This window comes from Pseudophryne corroboree, chromosome 1 (genome assembly GCF_028390025.1).
Source record: "Pseudophryne corroboree isolate aPseCor3 chromosome 1, aPseCor3.hap2, whole genome shotgun sequence".
NCBI classification, from domain to species: Eukaryota; Metazoa; Chordata; class Amphibia; order Anura; family Myobatrachidae; genus Pseudophryne; species Pseudophryne corroboree.
In genome coordinates, this window is record NC_086444.1 from 365,733,690 (window position 1) to 365,754,658 (window position 20,969).

General features: G+C 49.3%; 1 protein-coding gene across 1 annotated transcript in view; it reads left to right on the forward strand.

Annotated features, from left to right (window-relative positions):
- The first annotated feature begins 711 nt into the window (after positions 1-711).
- The window catches only part of MIF (macrophage migration inhibitory factor), a 28,054-nt gene continuing 7,796 nt past the window's right edge, over positions 712-20,969 (forward strand). The window contains exons 1-2 of the mRNA XM_063912995.1: positions 712-967; positions 2,293-2,465. Coding sequence (XP_063769065.1) covers positions 860-967; positions 2,293-2,465 — 281 coding nt within the window. The 5' untranslated portion in view covers positions 712-859. The remainder of the gene's footprint in view (positions 968-2,292; positions 2,466-20,969) is intronic.

The window sequence follows — 20,969 nt, forward strand, 5'->3', positions numbered from 1 at the left end:
TTTTTAGTGTGCCCGATCTCCTGCGGATCTCGTCTATACCCCTTGGTCCTTTTGGAGTCCCCAGCATCCTCTACGGACTAGGAGAAAAGGATTTACCGGTAGGTATTAAAATCCTATTTTTTTACTCATATTTAACTATATAATACTAACAATACTAATGGGCCCTACTCACTGGCCGATACCACTGAAAGATATGAACGATCTCGTTCATTAATGAACGAGATATCGTTCATATCTTTCAGTGTGTAGGCACCAACGATAAATGATGTGCGGCCCCGCGCTCGTTCATCGTTGGTGCCGGCTCGTTCATACCTTCAAGCCAATATGGACAATCTCGTCCATATTAGCATGCAGGGCTATGGGGCCGGGGGGAGTGAAGAAACTTCACACACACACCCCCACCACCAGACCCCTGTATTGGCCGTCGGGCAGCTCGGCGGCCAGTCGTCAAGTGTGTAGGGCCCATAAGTCCTGCGAAAGAGCGCTATGTAAATAAAATAATTATTATTATTACATTATAACCAGATTGATTAAAAATAAAAATTCTTAAATCGAACCCATTTTAATTAAATTCTGAATTAAGAATAATAAATGGGTGCAGAAGATTCTTCTACAATGGATTACGTACTATTGTCTCAACCAAAATACATACATGTGATGTGATGTGATAGAAAAGCGCGGGCCTAGATAGAGCTCTGCATTCTGAGAGCCTGAAGTGCTGTTCTGCGCCGTGTCCGGCAGAGGGCGCAGCAGCATCCCAGCGGGGACTGTCAGTACTAGGACACTGGTCTGTGCCACACGTGCTCTGTGCCCGGCCTCCTCTCTCCATTTTGCCCACCATCGCCTGCACAGAGACATCATGCCCATCTTCGATCTGTTTACCAATGTGGCCCGGGACGCGATCCCCGATAACCTTCTGTGCAGCCTGACCGAGCAGCTCGCCAAGGCCACCGGCAAGCCAGCAGAGGTATGCGGCGAGACGGGGAGCGGGGGATGAGGAGAAGGAGGAGGGGGTGTGGGCAGCCGTACCCTGTGTAAGCCAAATGTACGTCTGAGCCCCCTGGCATGTAACACATCTGCTACGTAGCACCGGAGCCCGGCGACAGATGCACGGTGTTGCTGACCCCTGGGTAATACCCATACAGCAGTACAGTCAGTGCTTCCCCTCGCAGCCTGTAGGTGGCATCAGTGAGAAGATGTCGCCGCATTTCTGGCCGCAGTATATGTAGCGGTAATGTCTATTGAATGAATTGGCTGTATGTACACTGATAAAACCAAAGTAAAGTTTACCTATACATTATAATGGATTGCCCCAATCTACCATAACTACACAGGATGTGACTGATACATTTTATTATTTACATAGTATTATAGACATAGAAATGACAACCCTACTTGAAAAAAAATAAAAAATATTTTATTGTTAGCAGTTTCTTATATAGCGCATATATTCCGTTGCGCTTTACAATTAGAACAACAGTTATAGAACAAAACTGGGCAAAGAGACAGACATAGAGGTAGGAGGGTCCTGCTCGCAAGCTTACAATCTACAGAAAATATAAAAAAGGTATTAGTATAATGAAAGTAGGTACAAAGAGGGGACGGGAGGACGCTATTAGGGCTCATTGACTGTTGTGCGTGAAGTGCCTTTTGGATTACCTTTATCCGTGTGTGCTTACGTGTTCACATATATGAGTATTTCCATTGTGCAAGCAATCATTGGCTCGTATGCTAACCTCAAGCATTTGCCAGTAAATGCAGCCAGCATGGATATCCCTTGGCTGTCATACAGTAAATCGTATGGCTAATGGAGCAAATAAACGTTAAGCTTTGTACACATTAGGACGACATCGCAAACCATGCAATGTTATCCGCGATTGGATCAGACATTGGCAAGTGCATACACACCTCCCGATGTCGGCTGCGACAGGGGGGGATGAGTGAGGATGCAGCATGGCCCTCGTAAGCAATATCGCACGTCGGATCTGCATGCAGATCCGACGTGCGATGCTGGATACAACCCGCGGGAGTGCGCATCTTATCCAGTATCGTGCATACACACTATACAATATCGTAACGAACCGGCCGATATCAGTCGGATCGGATGCCAAATTGCACAGTGTGTACGCACCCCTAATATCAAAGATGCATTTAGTGGCTGTTTGTTTTGGTCTGTGGTGTAGCTGCATGCATTGCTAACCACTGCTTTATCTATAGTGCAGTTCCCTAGATCCTTTATGTTAGTATACTGTGCCTTCCATTGAATTGCCCTGTATTGTCTTTCTTTTATAGTACATCGCTGTGCATATTCTGCCTGACCAGCTAATGAGTTTTGGGGGCTCAACAGAACCATGTGCTCTTTGTAGCCTGAAGAGCATTGGCAAGATTGGAGGTCAACAAAACAAGAATTACACCAAGTTGCTGAGTGATACGCTAAATAAAGAACTGCATGTACCCGCTGACAGGTATATGATATGGTCATTATACACAATCCCAAATAAATGCCAATTCTAGCTATGTTCACTGTGACATGTCAATAGATCACTGTCTTCTCATTATACTATTCCTTTTCTCCATACTAAATGGCATCCTGCATCGCTGCTTATTGCAGTCATGCAGGATGTCAGAGTGCTGAGATGTGCTATAAAGAGAGCCACTAGGAAGGTGTTAAGGTGCATACACACTGGGCGGCGTTTTGGCCCAGCGTGTATTCACAGCGATGATCGCTGACATCGCTGGGATGAAAATTGCTCGGTGCATACACACAGCGCTCCCCCGCCCAGCGATGTCAGCGGGGGTGAGCGGCTTTCCATAGCAGGACGCTATGAAAAGCCATCCACCCCGCCGTTCATGAAGCGGGAGCGCGCATCAGCGCTCATCGCCGAGGCACACACACTGGGCGGCCTTCAGCTGAAAGCAGCTCAAAACACCAAAAGTGAGCTGCTTTCAGCTCAGAATCGCCCAGTGTGTATGGGCCTTTACAATGACTTACCTCTCTGGCGGCTGATACAATGCAGGATGTCTCTTGACAGGCATGCTGCACATGCACAAGATCTTGCAAGACTCAAGATCTTAATATGAGCAGACGTTGAATATGTGAAGATGTCAGGACTGGAAAGTAACACATACTCAGTGATCGCGCTGAACCGAAAAAAAAGTGGGTCCCAGGGACCCCTCACTTTTAAAAATTGGGGTCCTAACTGTCCTTTTTTGGGTCCCATCGGAATGAAGGTTCTTATTAATCTTATTAATGATTTAAATATAAAAACACGGACTTGATTTGGACACAACAAAAGTGTTGCAAGGGGGAGGATGGGGTGACGATGCTGCTGGGCTTTGTAGCATACAGGACACCCTGCACCAGAGCTGTAACTAGACATTTTGGTGCCCTTTTGGCAGAAAGTGAATTGGTGCTCCCCCTCCCATACTACAAAGCATGGATAGTGCGCGCCAAAGGCGCGCACCAAAAACGTAGGGGTCTGGCTTTGTGGGGAAGGGGCTTGGCCACATAATAGTGCCAAATTACACCACACAGTAGTGCCGCTTATACACACTGCACCAGGTAGAGCACATTATACACATTGCACCAAGCAGAAACACCTATACACATTGTGCCAGGCAGAGCACGTTATACACATTGTGCCAGGCAGAGCACATTATACACATTGCGCCAAGCAGAAACACCTATACACATTGCGCCAGGCAGAGCACGTTATACACTTTGCGCCAGGCAGAGCACGTTATACACTTTGCGCCAGGCAGAGCACGTTATACACTTTGCGCCAGGCAGAGCACGTTATACACTTTGCGCCAGGCAGAGCACGTTATATACATTGCGCCAGGTAGAGCACATTATACACATTGCACCAAACAGAACCACCTATACACATTGTGCCAGGCAGAGCACGTTATACACATTGCACCAAACAAAACCACCTATACACATTGTGCCAGGCAGAGCACGTTATACACATTGTGCCAGGCAGAGCACATTATACACTTTGCGCCAGGCAGAGCACATTATACATTTTGCGCCAGGTAGAACCAGCTATACACACTGAGCCAAGCAGAGCACGTTATACACATTGCGCCAGGCAGAGCACGTTATATACATTGCGCCAGGTAGAACCACCTATACACACACTGAGCCAGGCAGAGCACGTTATACACTTTGGACGGGGAGAAGCTGCGGGCAGCGCTATTGAATGGGGAGAAGCTACCGGTGGTGATTTGATGGCAAGAGAGGCACTGAAACAGTATTATTAGCAGAGACGCACTGGTCACTTAGAGACCTCTCTGCTTGTAGTGCGTAAAATGCGCTATAGCGCATATTTTGTGATCACTGGGTGTAGTGGGAAGAGAGTGAGGTGGGTGTAGGGGGAAGAGAGAAACTGACTGAGAGGGGGGGAGACTGACAGAGAGCGGGTTGACAGAGGGGAAGAGAGAGACGGACAGAGAGAGGGGTCGGGACAGACAGAGAGAGAGGTGGGGAGACAGAGAGGGAACGAGGAGACGGACACAGAGAGAGAGAGAGGGAACGAGGAGACGGACAGAGAGAGAGAAAGAGAACGAGGAGATGGACAGAGAGAGAGAGAGAGAACGAGGAGACGGACAGAGAGAGAGAGAGAACGAGGAGACGGACAGAGAGAGAGAGAGAACGAGGAGACGGACAGAGAGAGAGAGAGAACGAGGAGACGGACAGAGAGAGAGAGAGAGAGATCGAGGAGACGGAGAGAGAGAGAACGAGGAGACGGAGAGAGAGAGAGGGAGAACGAGGAGACAGAGAGAGAGAACGAGGAGACAGAGAGAGAGAACGAGGAGACAGAGAGAGAGAACGAGGAGACGGAGAGAGAGAGAACGAGGAGACGGAGAGAGAGAGAGAACGAGGAGACGGAGAGAGAGAGAGAACGAGGAGACGGAGAGAGAGAGAGAGAGAGAACGAGGAGACGGAGAGAGAGAGAGAACGAGGAGACGGACAGAGAGAGAACGAGGAGACGGACAGAGAGAGAACGAGGAGACGGACAGAGAGAGAACGAGGAGACGGACAGAGAGAGAACGAGGAGACGGACAGAGAGAGAGAGAACGAGGAGACGGACAGAGAGAGAGAGAGAACGAGGAGACGGACAGAGAGAGAGAGAGAACGAGGAGACGGACAGAGAGAGAGAGAGAACGAGGAGACGGACAGAGAGAGAGAGAGAGAGAGAACGAGGAGACGGACAGAGAGAGAGAGAGAGAACGAGGAGACGGACAGAGAGAGAGAGAGAGAACGAGGAGACGGACAGAGAGAGAGAGAGAGAACGAGGAGACGGACAGAGAGAGAGAGAGAACGAGGAGACGGACAGAGAGAGAGAACGAGGAGACGGACAGAGAGAGAACGAGGAGACGGACAGAGAGAGAACGAGGAGACTGACAGAGAGAGAGAGGGAGGAAACGAGACGGACAGAGAGAGAGAGGGAACGAGGCGGACAGAGAGGGAGAGGGAACGAGACTGACAGAGCGAGAGAGAAAAGGGGGGGGGGAGATGGAAAGAGGGGGGGGGGGGGGACCGAGAGAGAGGGGATAGATGGAGGCAGAGGAAAGGGAGTGATTGAGAGAGAGGCTTGTACTACTGTAGCATTGCTTGTCAGTGGTGTATATAATCTAGGGCTGCTACTGTGCATGGACACGGCTGCCAGTGCCTCTGCACATTCCTCCGACGGACGTTTGGCGCCGGGGACGGTCAGGACAGGGGTGTAATAGAAGTAGGCAAGGGCTGTGAGAGCTGCCCCAGTCCTCCCCTTCCAGCCCGGTGTCCGTGTCAGCAGCAATAGAGGGGGAGTTTAGATTAGTAAAACGCAGGCAGCATTTGAGTGGGAGGAGAAGGAGAGCGAACCTTTTACTGGCCGGGAGACAGGACCCGAGTGACTGGCTGTGCAGTGGCCGTCTTCATACACAGGCTCTGGGACACTGGCGGTGGGCGGGCGAACAGGCGCAGCGCTGGTCGCGGCATTTAATGAGTCAGTGAGACTCATTGTAATGCCGTCCCTGAACCAGCCCCCACCGCGGGAACAGACAGCCCCCCTCTCCCCACGCCACTTATAACGAGCTCTTACCGTGCACCTGACCCGACCCGACCCCCCCCCCCCCCCCCCCCCCTCTCTCCGGCCACGGACCACTGGCGGCACTCAGAAGCCAAACCCCCTCCCCAGCCGCGGGATACCCCATGTCACAGAGGATCGCTGCCACGGAGCTGCGCTGTCATGTCCTGACTGGCAAGGCTCCACCTCCTAGTTTTTAAAGCCTGCCGCCGGGCCACCACGCCAATCAATCTGCCAGGCTAGGGATTGGCTGCAGCGGAGCGCGTCCCAGAGGACTCACACATGTTGGAAAAGTGAGTCCCTGAACATCAATACCGGGTAAAAAACGCGCTATAGCGCGTTTTTGCGAACACTGATACTGAAGGGGGGAATTCAATTGCCTGCAGTAATTTATTGCAGGCTAATTGATCCTCCAGGGCTATCCAATTAGCCCCGAAGGTCCCTGAAAAAAATCCCTGATAAGTGGCCTGTTTTCAAAATCGCGGCTGTAAAAACGCATAGGTCTGTGAACTTTTTATTTGTCAATAATTTCTATTTGTCAATTCTTTGTCACACACTTGGATGTAGATTCAGTTAGGCGCAGGGTTTACCTCACAGCTAATTGCACACGCCGCACGATTCAGTTAGCTGTGGGAACCCAACTCACTAAGCTGCAGCGGGTGGATTTTTTTTCTCGCAGCTTCAGGAGCTGCAAGGAAAAACTGTGTTAAAAGGTTAATTTTGTATTTAACATGCAGGGATACCCTTAGATTCCAGCATTTTGTGTGGAATCTATGGGTTAGCGCACATTAACCCATGGTTTACCACACAAGGAAAATGACAATTAATTGAATAACTGTGGGCGTTAAACCCAGAGCTATTCCCTGTGAGACAAACCCCGCACCTAATTGAATTCCCCTCTTGGCTGAAGAGTCCCTCCAAGAAGAAGAATTGAATAATTACTCTTCCATTTGGTAGGTGCTTAGTTGAACCACTTCTGGCAGCTGTCTTTTTATTAGTCTGTATTAGCTTTGAACATAGAGGCTTTTTACCAATTGCAAATGACTTAGTATGCACCAGTACTCCTTGACTGTCCACCGAGCATAAACCTAGATATACATTTACATTCAAGAGAATCCCCCACAAAGTCAAAGTGTGGAGTTTAGTTATGAAGCGCCTGGTTGTAAAACCCAATGCTTACTTTGCTAATAAAAGCACTGTCCTTTTAAATGTCAGGCATAAATACGGTCATAAGTGCTGGGTTTTATAATCCAGAACAGCGGTGGCCAACCTGTGGCTCTTGAGCCGCATGTGGCTCTTTCTTTCTTTAAATGTGGCTCCCGACACTTGAAGTCACCTTACCACAACAGTTCCGGTAACCACTGCACTCCAGAAAGACACGCGGAAGCACTACGAGGGCTGTGGACTGAGGGAGCCAGATAATAGAGGTAAAACACCCACCGTCCAACAGAGGATCCTTAAGCCCCTTTCACATCGCCAATGCAGGATCCCACCCGTGAATTAGAAATGGTCCTTTCTGGGTGGGATCTGGCATTGGACCCTAACAGGTGGCTTCCCGACCCGGCAATTTGCTGGGTCAGTTGCCATAGCTGCAGGGAGGGGGGGGGGGGCAGCAGGGGTGGAGGCGGTGCTGGGAGATGAGCTCATCTCCGCGCCACCTCTCCCTAAGTAGTAAACGGGTCCCGGGTCGCAAACCGAAAACAACGGAGAGGAGTGTCCAGCGCTGAAAGCTAGTAAATGTAAATCATGTCTATAGGTTATAACCTGAATAACCAAACTTTATACCCCATATATAAAACCAAATAAATGGGATTATATTCTAACAAATATCCCGAAAATTTCTATTGTATTAATACAAGAGTTCCTAAAGTATATATTCCCCTTTGTGCTGTCTATACAGCCTCCGATATCAATCTGCACCGTTATCCTCTTTGACTATGCAGAGTAAAAAATTTTTTTACGTATAAGAAAGGTTCGCATCCAGCATATGTTGCTAGCAGTTATGCTGCCACTGACCCAGTATTCAACCCAGGAATAACACTACTTATAACCCGGGATGAATTACCGGGTCAGGTGACCCAGGAATTCGACCATGGCCCATTCACACCACACACCAACCCTTGTCGACCCGGCAATATGCCGGATCGATACCGGGATATTTGCGTGGTGTGAAAGGGGTAATAAGGAGCGGCTACAATGGCATGAGTTGGGGGGCTCTGAAGTGACACATGAGGGTTCTAGCAGGAGTGACACATGGGAGAGCTGGATGAAGTGACATAGGAGGGTGATAGCAGGAGTGACAAGTGGGGGAGCTGACTGGAGTGACACAGCAGGGTGCTGGCTGAAGTGACACATGGGAGAGCTGAAGTGTACTATGTGAATCGTCTTTCATTATATTTTATGTGGTTCTGGCTTTTTCAGTAATTTTATGCGGAAGTGACTTCTTCAATGTATTTTATGTTGGATCTGGCTTTAAAAATTTATTTTATGCGGATCTGGCCTTTTCAATGTATTTTATGTTGGATCTGGCTTTAAAAATGTATTTTATGCGGATCTGGCCTTTTCAATGTATTTTATACCAGGGGTGGTGCCTAGCAGGCACAAGGCCACACCCCATTTTTGCATGCTCGCCTTCGGCTCTTTGACGTACCTAACAAGATTTTTTGGCTCTTTGACTCTGACTGGTTGGCCACCCCTGATCCAGAACTTCATAAATAAACCCCTGTCTATCTCAATGTGCTGAGAAGTAGAAAAAGTTAAACTGCCGACTCTTTCAATGGAAAATACATTTTGTCTCAAAATACTACCCAATTAATTTTCTCTTACGTCCTAGAGGATGCTGGGGACTCCAAAAGGACCATGGGGTATAGACGGGATCCGCAGGAGCTTGGGCACACTAAAAAGACTTAATCTGGGTGTGAACTGGCTCCTCCCTCTATGCCCCTCCTCCAGACCCCAGTTAGACTTTGTGCCCAGGAGTGACTGGACACACACTAGGGGAGCTCTCCTGAGTTTCTCTAGAAAAAAACTTTCTGTTAGGTTTTTTATTTTCAGGGAGACCTGCTGGCTACAGGCTCCCTGCATCGTGGGACTGAGGGGAGAGAAGCAGACCTACTTCTACTTAGTTAAGGGCTCTGCTTCTCGGCTACTGGACACCATTAGCTCCACAGGGTTCGATCACTTGGTGCGCCTAGCTGCTTGTTCCCGGAGCCACGCCGTCACCCCCTCACAGAAGCCAGAAGAAAGAAGTCGGGTGAGTATGAGAAGAACAGAAGACTTCAGGACGGCAGAAGACTTCAGTAACGGAAGGTACAGCACAGCGGTAACGCTGCGCTCCATGCTCCCACACACATCACCAACGGTTATCACAGGGCGCTGGGGGGGGGGCGCCCTGGGCAGCATGTTACTGGAGTTCGGGGCCGGCAGAAAGTTTTTCGGTGCCTCTGCACCGTTTCTAAAACCCCCGCCGGCATCTTTTCATTTTCAAATTTGGCGGGCCGAAGCGCGCCGGGAGGGGGCGGAGCTTCGTCCCGAGGCTCACAGGCGCCATCTTCTCCTTCAACATGCAGCTAAAGGAGATGCTGCCGGGACCTCCACAGCTCCTTTCACAAGTAACGGGGAGATATTCAGATAGGGGGCGCCGCAGTGTGGTGCTTCTTATCATTATAAAGCAGCGCTGGGTACATATATCTTTTCTTGGGATATATGGGCGCTGGGGTGTGAGCTGGCATACTCCCTCTGTGTCCTCTATCTGGGCTTCATTGTGGGCCTGTCACCTAGCTGGGACGTTCTGTGTGTATCTGTGTGTCGGTGCTACGTGTCGGCATGTCTGAGGCTGAATGTTATTCACCAGAGGAGGTTATTGGGGGAGCGGATGCGGGGCTAGATTTGGGACTGTCGACGCAGCCGACACCTGATTTACTCGCATTGCTCAGTACGATAAATTCGAATGTAGCTTCTTTATCAAAGAGGTTAGATAAGTCTGAGTCACAGATGCAGGAGTGGAAAAAGTCCATGGAAGAGGCTTTGTCTCAGGTTCAGATCCCATCCGGGTCGCAAAAGCGGCCATTTACTCAAGTAGTGAATACTAATACCGACACGGACTCTGATTCCGAGGTCGATTTCACTGAGGCTGCTTTACATCCACGATTAGTTAAGAGTATTCAATACATGATTGTGGCTATAAAAGATGTTTTACACATTTCTGATGAACCTGCGGTACAGGAAACAAGGATTTGCTTGTTCAAGGGAAAAAAACCTGAGGTGAAGTTTCCCCCCTCTCATGAAATGAATACTCTTTGTGAAAAGGCTTGGGAGTCGCCGGATAAGAGGTGGCAGATTCCCAAGAGGATTTACATGGCATATCCGTTCCCCTCTGATGACAGGGAAAAATGGGTGTCATCTCCAAATGTTGACAAAGCTCTATCTCGCTTGTCTAAGAAAGTGGCACTTCCGTCTCCTGACACGGCAGCTCTCAAAGATCCGGCGGATCGCAAGCTGGAGACGTCTCTAAAGTCCTTTTTCGCTAATTCGGGTGCGCTGCTCAGACCTGCTGTGGCGTCGGTATGGGTGAGTAGTGCTATTGCTAAATGGGCTGAGAATTTAGCTAATGATATGGATACCCTTGATAAAGATAATGTCCTTTTGACTCTCGGTTATATCAAGGACGCTGCAGATTACCTGAAGGATGCGGCGAGGGACGTCTGTCTCTTGGGTTCAAGAACCAATGCCATGTCGATATCAGCCAGGAGGGCGTTGTGGATCCATCAATGGAATGCTGATGCCGACTCCAAGAGGGCTATGGAAGCGTTACCCTTCAAAGGTACTGTCTTGTTTGGGCACGGCATGGCTGACCTGGTCTCGACTGCGACTGCTGGTAAGTCCTCTTTTCTTCCTTATGTTCCCACACAACAGAAAAAGGCACCACATCAGCAAATGCAGTCCTTTCGTCACAATAAATACAGGCGTGGAAAAGGTTCGTCCTTTCTCGCTTCAAAAGGTAGAGGAAGGGGAAGGAAACCACCTGCAGTGTCAGGCGCCCAGGACCAAAAGTCCTCCCCTGCTTCTACCAAGTCCACCGCATGACGTTGGGGCTTCCCTGGGGGAGTCCGGACCGGTGGGGGGCCGTCTACAAATATTCAGTCAGGTCTGGATTCAATCAGACCTGGATCCTTGGGTCCTAGAGATTGTGTCTCAGGGATACAAACTGGAGTTTCGGGAGATACCCCCTCACCGGTTCTTCATTTCGGCGTTACCAGTAGCTCTTCCGGACAGGGAGGTGGTGCTGGCAGCGATACAAAAATTGTGTCTACAGATGGTCATTGTACCCGTTCCCTCGTCCCAACGGGGGGAGGGGTTCTACTCGAGCCTCTTTGTTGTGCCGAAACCGGACGGTTCGGTCAGACCAATTCTAAATCTAAAATCCTTCAATCCATACTTGAAAGTTTTCAGGTTCAAGATGGAATCTCTTCGAGCGGTAATTGCCAGCCTGGAAGGGGGGGATTTTATGGCGTCAGTCGACATAAAGGATGCCTACTTACATGTCCCGATATATCCTTCGCATCAGGCCTTCCTCGGGTTTGCGATACAGGATTCTCATTACCAATTTCAGACGTTGCAGTTTGGGCTTTCCACGGCTCCGAGGATTTTCACCAAAGTCATGGCGGAAATGATGGTTCTCCTTCGCAAACAAGGGGTTACAGTTATCCCGTACTTGGACGATCTCCTGATAAAGGCGAGGTCCAAGGTACGGTTGCTGAGAAGTGTAGATTTGTCACTGTCGGTTCTGCGACAGCACGGTTGGGTACTCAATTTGCCAAAATCTCAGTTGATTCCGACCACTCGGCTGCCTTTTCTGGGCATGATTCTGGACACGGATTTACTGAAAGTATTTCTTCCAGAAGAAAAGGCTCTGGAACTGCAGACGATGGTCAGGGAACTTCTGAGGCCGACGAGTGTGTCAATCCATCACTGTACTCGGGTTCTGGGGGAAATGGTTGCGGCGTACGAGGCCATTCCATTTGGCAGGTTTCATGCCCGGGTGTTTCAGTGGGACCTGCTGAGCAAATGGTCCGGGTCTCACCTGCACATGCACCGGAAGATAAGTCTATCTCCCAGAGCCAGAATTTCTCTGACGTCCTAAGTGGATGCTGGGGACTCCGTCAGGACCATGGGGATTAGCGGCTCCGCAGGAGACAGGGCACAAAAATAAAGCTTTAGGATCAGGTGGTGTGCACTGGCTCCTCCCCCTATGACCCTCCTCCAAGCCTCAGTTAGGTTTTTGTGCCCGTCCGAGCAGGGTGCAATCTAGGTGGCTCTCTTAAGGAGCTGCTTAGAAAAAGTTTTTAGGTTTATTATTTTCAGTGAGTCCTGCTGGCAACAGGCTCACTGCATCGAGGGACTTAGGGGAGAGAAGTTCAACTCACCTGCGTGCAGGATGGATTGGCTTCTTAGGCTACTGGACACCATTAGCTCCAGAGGGAGTCGGAACACAGGTCTCACCCTGGGGTTCGTCCCGGAGCCGCGCCGCCGACCCCCCTTGCAGATGCTGAAGATTGAAGGTCCAGAAACCGGCGGCAGAAGGCTCTTCAGTCTTCTTGAAGGTAGCGCACAGCACTGCAGCTGTGCGCCATTGTTTGTCACACACTTCTCACCAACGGTCACGGAGGGTGCAGGGCGCTGCTGGGGGCGCCCTGGGCAGCAATGTAAATACCTTTTTTTTTAATTTTCTCTTTATTCATCAGAGCATAATCATACATAACATCGCATTATCCCAAACATCAAAAATATTAGGTACATTGGAACAATGGGCATAGCAGATTGCCAAACCTGTCATGTGGCCATTACAAAAAGACACATCCATGTAGATATTTAGGTTTAGTATAAAGCCCTAGGTCCCCTATTGGGGCATGGTCGGTAGTCCCCCTCTCCATCCCCCCCACCCCCCCATCCTTCCGGAGATTCCTCCTAGAAAGAGAAAAAATCAATGTGGTTGAGTCAAAGCTATTGGAGGGTCTTCCAAGAGCATACGTGTTTCATACCAGGAGGTGTATCTAAAACAAGTGTGTATCTGACGTTTGAGCTCCGGGTTCAGCGAATCTATAAAGCCCTCCCATAGTTGAAAAAAAGAAGACGTATGGGATTCCTTATGTAGAGTTGTTTCCAACCAATCCATATGGAAGACATAGTACAATTTGTTTCTAAATAAAGAAAGGGATGGGGGTTGCGCATTAGCCCACACCTGTAATATGCATTTTCGTGCTACAGCTGAGATAATCAATAGTAGTTTTTTACTTTCACCTGAGACCCGAATTGTCGTAGGTAGTATCCCCAATATAGCCCACTCCGCTGAAAGCGGAAGGTAGCTTACCAGGCATGTAGAGGCGAAGCGGTTAACTGAGGTCCAGAATTGCCTTATCAAAGGGCACTCCCACATACAATGGACAAAGGTGGCATTGGACCTGCCACATTTAGGGCAGCTATCGGTGTCGGACAAACCCATCACGAACCTGCGGTGGGGGGAGATATACCCATTGTGGTATATATTGTAGAACATTTCCCTATACATACTTGAAGAAAGTACAGACTGGGAATAGCATAAGGACTTTAGTAACTTATCAATGGTAACATGAGGAAAAATTGCTTTCCAAGAAGAAAGTCCCGTACTAATAAGATCATGGTCTAGTGGGGAGTTCAGAAGCTTATAGTGTAGAGATATAGTCTTTCCCCCTCTCATTGGTCTAGCCAATAATAAATCTAGGGAATTCGACCAGTCATTGGGAGACAAAGTTCGGATCACTGAGCTCACGTAATGTTGAGCTTGGTAAATTGCCAAAATGTTAGATCTAGGTAACTTATATGTAGTCAGTATTTCCTCAACCAACAGGGGCCTATGATCGTTCACGTCAACCAATGCACGAACCCATGGAACCCCAACCTCCGCCCATCTTATAAAGGGTGTAGAGGCATTGCCATTTTGGAATTCCGGATTTAAAACAAACGGCAGAAAAAGGGAGTGGTGACAGTTTAACTTATTTTGTTTCCGTGTATAGTGCCATATTCGCCATGTAACCATAAGCAGAGGGTTCCTAACAATCTCATCTACCAAGTCCTCTTTCTGCGAGTGTAAGAAAGTCAAAAGATGTTGTTTGGGTAAGAAGGATTGGTCGATCGAGGAATCAGTGTAAAGATCTGTCCTATGTAGCCAGTCTCTAATGTATCGCAAGACTCCTGCATGGCTGTATAATTTTAGGTTAGGCAGGTTGACTCCTCCATTATTTTTAGATTGCTGAAGTTTTAGTAAACCTATCCTGGGTCTTCTAGACCCCCAAATGAAATCCCTAAAGGATTTGTAAAGAAATTTTTCATCGGCCTGGGTGTAAATACCTTTTATGGCTAAAAAATACATCACATATAGCCCTTGAGGCTATATGGATGTATTTAACCCCTGCCAGATATTACAAACTACGGGAGAAAAGCCCGCCGGAATAGGGGGCGGGGCTTATTCTCCTCAGCACACAGCGCCATTTTCCTGCTCAGCTCCGCTGTGAGGAAGGCTCCCAGGACTCTCCCCTGCACTGCACTACAGAAACAGGGTAAAACAGAGAGGGGGGGCACTTTTTATGGCGATATTTTATATATTTAAGCTGCTATAAGGATACAACACTTATATAAGGTTGTTCCCGTATATATTATAGCGCTTGGGTGTGTGCTGGCAAACTCTCCCTCTGTCTCCCCAAAGGGCTAGTGGGGTCCTGGCTTCGATAAGAGCATTCCCTGTGTGTCTGCTGTGTGTCGGTACGTGTGTGTCGACATGTATGAGGACGATGTTGGTGTGGAGGCAGAGCAATTGCCGGTAATGGTGATGTCACCCCCCCAGGGAGTCGACACCGGAATGGATGGCTTTGTTTATGGAATTACGTGATAATGTCAGCACATTACAAAAATCAGTTGACGACATGAGACGGCCGGAAAACCAGTTGGTACCTGCCCAGGCGTCTCAGACACCGTCAGGGGCTGTAAAACGCCCTTTACCTCAGTCGGTCGACACAGACCCAGACACGGACACTGAATCTAGTGTCGACGGTGAAGAAACAAACGTATTTTCAAGTAGAGCCACACGTTATATGATCACGGCAATGAAGGAGGCTTTGCATATCTCTGATACTGCAAGTACCACAAAAAGGGGTATTATGTGGGGGGTGAAAAAACTACCTGTAGTTTTTCCTGAATCAGAGGAATTGAATGATGTATGTGATGAAGCGTGGGTTAACCCAGATAGAAAAGTGCTAATTTCAAAAAAGTTATTGGCATTATACCCTTTCCCGCCAGAGGTTAGGGCGCGCTGGGAAACACCCCCTAGGGTGGATAAGGCGCTCACACGCTTATCAAAACAAGTGGCGTTACCGTCTCCTGATACGGCCGCCCTCAAGGATCCAGCTGATAGGAGGCTGGAAACTACCCTAAAGAGTATATACACACATACTGGTGTTATACTGCGACCAGCCATCGCCTCAGCCTGGATGTGCAGTGCTGGGGTGGTCTGGTCGGATTCCCTGACTGAAAATATAGAGCAATTAAAGGATGCTTTTCTTTATATGCGAGATGCTCAGAGGGATATTTGCACTCTGGCATCGAGAGTAAGTGCGATGTCCATATCTGCCAGAAGAAGTTTATGGACGCGACAGTGGTCAGGTGATGCGGATTCCAAACGACATATGGAAGTATTGCCGTATAAAGAATTATTTGGCGTAGGTCTATCGGATCTGGTGGCCACGGCAACTGCCGGAAAATCCACCTTTTTACCTCAGACCCCCTCCCAACAGAAAAAGACACCGTCTTTTCAGCCGCAGTCCTTTCGGTCCTATAAGAACAAGAGGGCAAAAGGACAGTCATATCTGCCCCGGGGCAGAGGAAGGGGTAAGAGAGGGCAGCAAGCAGCCCCTGCCCAGGAACAGAAGCCCTCCCAGGGTTCTGCAAAGCCCTCAGCATGACGCTGGGGCTGTACAAGCGGACTCAGGAGCGGTGGGGGGTCGACTCAGGAATTTCAGCGCACAGTGGGCTTGCTCACAGGTGGACCCTTGGATCCTGCAGGTAGTATCTCAGGGTTACAGGTTGGAATTCGAGAAGTCTCCCCCTCGCCGGTTCCTAAAGTCTGCTTTGCCAACGTCTCCCTCAGACAGGGCGACGGTATTGGAAGCCATTCACAAGCTGTTTTTTCAGCAGGTGATAGTCAAGGTACCCCTCCTACAACAGGGAAAGGGGTATTACTCCACGCTATTTGTGGTACCGAAGCCGGACGGCTCGGTAAGACCTATTCTAAATCTGAAATCTTTGAACCTGTACATACAAAAATTCAAGTTCAAGATGGAATCACTCAGAGCAGTGATAGCGAATCTGGAAGAAGGGGACTTTATGGTGTCCCTGGACATAAAGGATGCTTACCTGCATGTCCCAATTTGCCCTTCACATCAAGGGTACCTCAGGTTCGTGGTGCAAAACTGTCATCAGTTTCAGACGCTGCCGTTTGGATTGTCCACGGCACCTCGGGTCTTTACCAAGGTAATGGCCGAAATGATGATTCTTCTGCGAAGAAGAGGCGTATTAATTATCCCTTACTTGGACGATCTCCTGATAAGGGCAAGGTCCAGAGAACAGCTGGAGGACGGAGTAGCACTAACCCAAGTAGTGCTGCAACAACACGGGTGGATTCTGAATTTTCCAAAATCTCAGTTGACCCCGACAACACGTCTGCTGTTCCTGGGAATGATTCTGGACACGGTTCAGAAAAAGGTGTTTCTTCCGGAGGAGAAAGCCAAGGAGTTATCCGAACTTGTCAGAAACCTCCTAAAACCAGGAAAAGTGTCTGTGCATCAATGCACAAGAGTCCTGGGAAAGATGGTGGCTTCTTACGAAGCAATTCCATTCGGCAGATTCCACGCACGAACTTTTCAGTGGGATCTGCTGGACAAATGGTCCGGATCGCATCTGCAGATGCATCAGCGGATAACCTTATCGCCACGGACAAGGGTGTCTCTTCTGTGGTGGTTGCAGAGTGCTCATCTGTTAGAGGGCCGCAGATTCGGCATACAGGACTGGGTCCTGGTGACCACGGATGCCAGTCTGAGAGGCTGGGGAGCGGTCACACAGGGAAGAAACTTCCAGGGAGTATGGTCAAGCCTGGAGATGTCTCTTCATATAAATATACTGGAGCTAAGAGCAATTTACAATGCTCTAAGCCTGGCAAAACCCCTGCTTCAGGGTCAGCCGGTGTTGATCCAGTCGGACAACATCACGGCAGTCGCCCACGTAAACAGACAGGGCGGCACAAGAAGCAGGAGAGCAATGGCAGAAGCTGCAAGGATTCTTCGCTGGGCGGAAGATCATGTGATAGCACTGTCAGCAGTGTTCATTCCGGGAGTAGACAACTGGGAAGCAGACTTCCTCAGCAGACACGATCTACACCCGGGAGAGTGGGGACTTCATCCAGAAGTCTTCCACATGATTGTGAACCGTTGGGAAAAACCAAAGGTGGATATGATGGCGTCTCGCCTCAACAAAAAAAACTGGACAGGTATTGCGCCAGGTCAAGAGACCCTCAGGCAATAGCTGTGGACGCTCTGGTAACACCGTGGGTGTACCAGTCAGTGTATGCGTTTCCTCCTCTGCCTCTCATACCCAAAGTACTGAGAATTATACGGCAAAGGGGAGTAAGAACGATACTCGTGGCTCCGGATTGGCCAAGAAGAACTTGGTACCCGGAACTTCAGGAGATGCTCACGGAAAATCCGTGGCCTCTACCTCTAAGACGGGACCTGATTCAGCAGGGACCGTGTCTATTCCACTTACCGCGGCTGCGTTTGACGGCATGGCGGTTGAACGCCGAATTCTAAAGGAAAAAGGCATTCCAGAAGAGGTCATTCCTACACTGGTTAAAGCCAGGAAGGAGGTGACTGCACAACATTATCACCGCATTTGGAGAAAATATGTTGCGTGGTGTGAGGCCAGGAAGGCCCCCACGGAGGAATTTCAACTGGGTCTATTCCTACATTTCCTGCAAACAGGATTGTCTATGGGCCTCAAATTAGGGTCCATTAAGGTTCAAATTTCGGCCCTGTCGATTTTCTTCCAGAAAGAATTGGCTTCAGTTCCTGAAGTCCAGACTTTTGTAAAAGGAGTACTACATATACAGCCCCCGGTTGTGCCCCCAGTGGCTCCGTGGGACCTTAATGTAGTTTTGGATTTTCTCAAATCCCATTGGTTTGAGCCACTCAAATCGGCGGATTTGAAATATCTTACATGGAAAGTAACCATGCTACTGGCCCTGGCTTCAGCCAGGAGAGTGTCAGAATTGGCGGCTTTATCGTATAAAAGCCCATATCTGATTTTCCATTCGGACAGGGCAGAACTGCGGACGCGTCCTCATTTTCTGCCTAAGGTGGTGTCAGCGTTTCACCTGAACCAGCCTATTGTGGTGCCTGCGGCTACTAGCGATTTGGAGGATTCCAAGTTGCTGGACGTTGTCAGGGCATTGAAAATATATATTTCAAGGACGGCTGGAGTCAAAAAATCTGACTCGCTGTTTATACTGTATGCACCCAACAAGCTGGGTGCTCCTGCTTCTAAGCAGACGATTGCTCGTTGGATTTGTAGCACAATTCAACTTGCACATTCTGTGGCAGGCCTGCCACAGCCTAAATCTGTCAAGGCCCATTCCACAAGGAAGGTGGGCTCATCCTGGGCGGCTGCCCGAGGGGTCTCGGCATTACAACTCTGCCGAGCAGCTACGTGGTCGGGGGAGAACACGTTTGTAAAATTCTACAAATTTGATACCCTGGCTAAAGAGGACCTGGAGTTCTCTCATTCGGTGCTGCAGAGTCATCCGCACTCTCCCGCCCGTTTGGGAGCTTTGGTATAATCCCCATGGTCCTGACGGAGTCCCCAGCATCCACTTAGGACGTCAGAGAAAATAAGATTTTACTTACCGATAAATCTATTTCTCGTAGTCCGTAGTGGATGCTGGGCGCCCATCCCAAGTGCGGATTGTCTGCAATACTTGTACATAGTTATTGTTACAAAGAAATCGGGTTGTTATTGTTGTGAGCCGTCTGTTCAGAGGCTCCTACGTTGTCATACTGTTAACTGGGTTCAGATCACAAGTTGTACGGTGTGATTGGTGTGGCTGGTATGAGTCTTACCCGGGATTCAAAATCCTTCCTTATTGTGTACGCTCGTCCGGGCACAGTATCCTAACTGAGGCTTGGAGGAGGGTCATAGGGGGAGGAGCCAGTGCACACCACCTGATCCTAAAGCTTTATTTTTGTGCCCTGTCTCCTGCGGAGCCGCTAATCCCCATGGTCCTGACGGAGTCCCCAGCATCCACTACGGACTACGAGAAATAGATTTATCGGTAAGTAAAATCTTATTTTCTCTCCTGTGGTGGCTACAAAGTCATCACCTCCTGGGGGGACGCCGGTTCGGTATCCAGGATTGGGTACTTCTGACAACAGATGCAAGTCTCCGGGGCTGGGGCGCAGTCACCCAAGGAATAAACTTCCAGGGGAAATGGTCGCTCCAGGAAGCCTGTCTCCACATAAATGTTCTCGAGTTAAGAGCCATTTACAACGGCCTGCTGCAAGCAAGAAGCCTTCTTCAGGGTCGACCTGTCCTGGTACAGTCAGACAACATCACAGCGGTGGCGCATATAACCCGTCAAGGCGGAACAAGGAGCAGATCGGCAATGGCGGAGGCCACAAGAATCTTTCGCTGGGCAGAACAACACGTGAGCGCCCTGTCAGCAGTCTTCCTACCGGGAGTGGACAACTGGGAAGCAGATTTCCTCAGCAGACACGATCTCCATCCGGGAGAGTGGGCTCTTCACCAAGAGGTGTTTGCAGAGGTGACAAAACGTTGGGGAATTCCGTTGATCGACATGATGGCATCTCGTCTCAACAAGAAGCTCCCGAGGTATTGTTCCAGGTCAAGGGACCCCCAAGCCAGTGCAGTGGACGCCCTGGTGTCTCCGTGGGTGTTCCAGTCGGTGTATGTGTTCCCTCCACTTCCTCTCATTCCAAAGGTACTGGGGATCATTCGACGAGCAAGGGTTCAGGCGATTCTCGTCATTCCAGATTGGCCAAGATAGGGCCTGGTACCCGGACCTTCAGGAATTACTGGTGGAAGATCCTTGGCTGCTTCCTCTAAGAGAGGACCTGTTGTTGCAGGGTCCATGCGTGTTTCCAGACTTGCTGCGTTTGACGGCATGGAGGTTGAGCGCCAGATCTTAGCTCGTAAGGGTATTCCCAGGGAGGTCATTCCTACTCTCATTAAGGCTAGGAAGGAGGTTACGGCGAAACATCACCGTATTTGGAGAAAGTATGTTTCCTGGTGTGAGTCTAAAATGGCTCCTGCGGAAGATTTTCACTTGGGTCGCTTTCTCCACTTTTTACAGGCGGGAGTAGATGCAGGCCTGAAATTAGGTTCCATCAAAGTGCAGTTTTCGGCTTTGTCTATTTTCTTTCAAAAAGAGTTAGCTGTCCTCCCAGAGGTTCAGACTTTTGTGAAAGGAGTAATGCATATCAATCCTCCGTTTGTGCCTCCTGTAGCTCCATGGGATCTTGATGTGGTCTTATGGTTTCTCATGTCTTCCTGGTTTGAACCTTTGCGTCAGGTTGAGTTGAAATTTCTCACTTGGAAGGTAGTTATGCTATTGGCGCTGGCGTCTGCCAGGCGGGTGTCAGAGTTGGCGGCCTTATCTCATAAGAGCCCGTACTTGATTTTTCATTCGGATAGGGCGGAATTGAGGACTCGCCAACAATTTCTGCCGAAGGTGGTTTCTTCATTTCACATTAACCAACCTATTGTGCTCCCGGTGGCTACGGAAGCTGTGGCGATTCC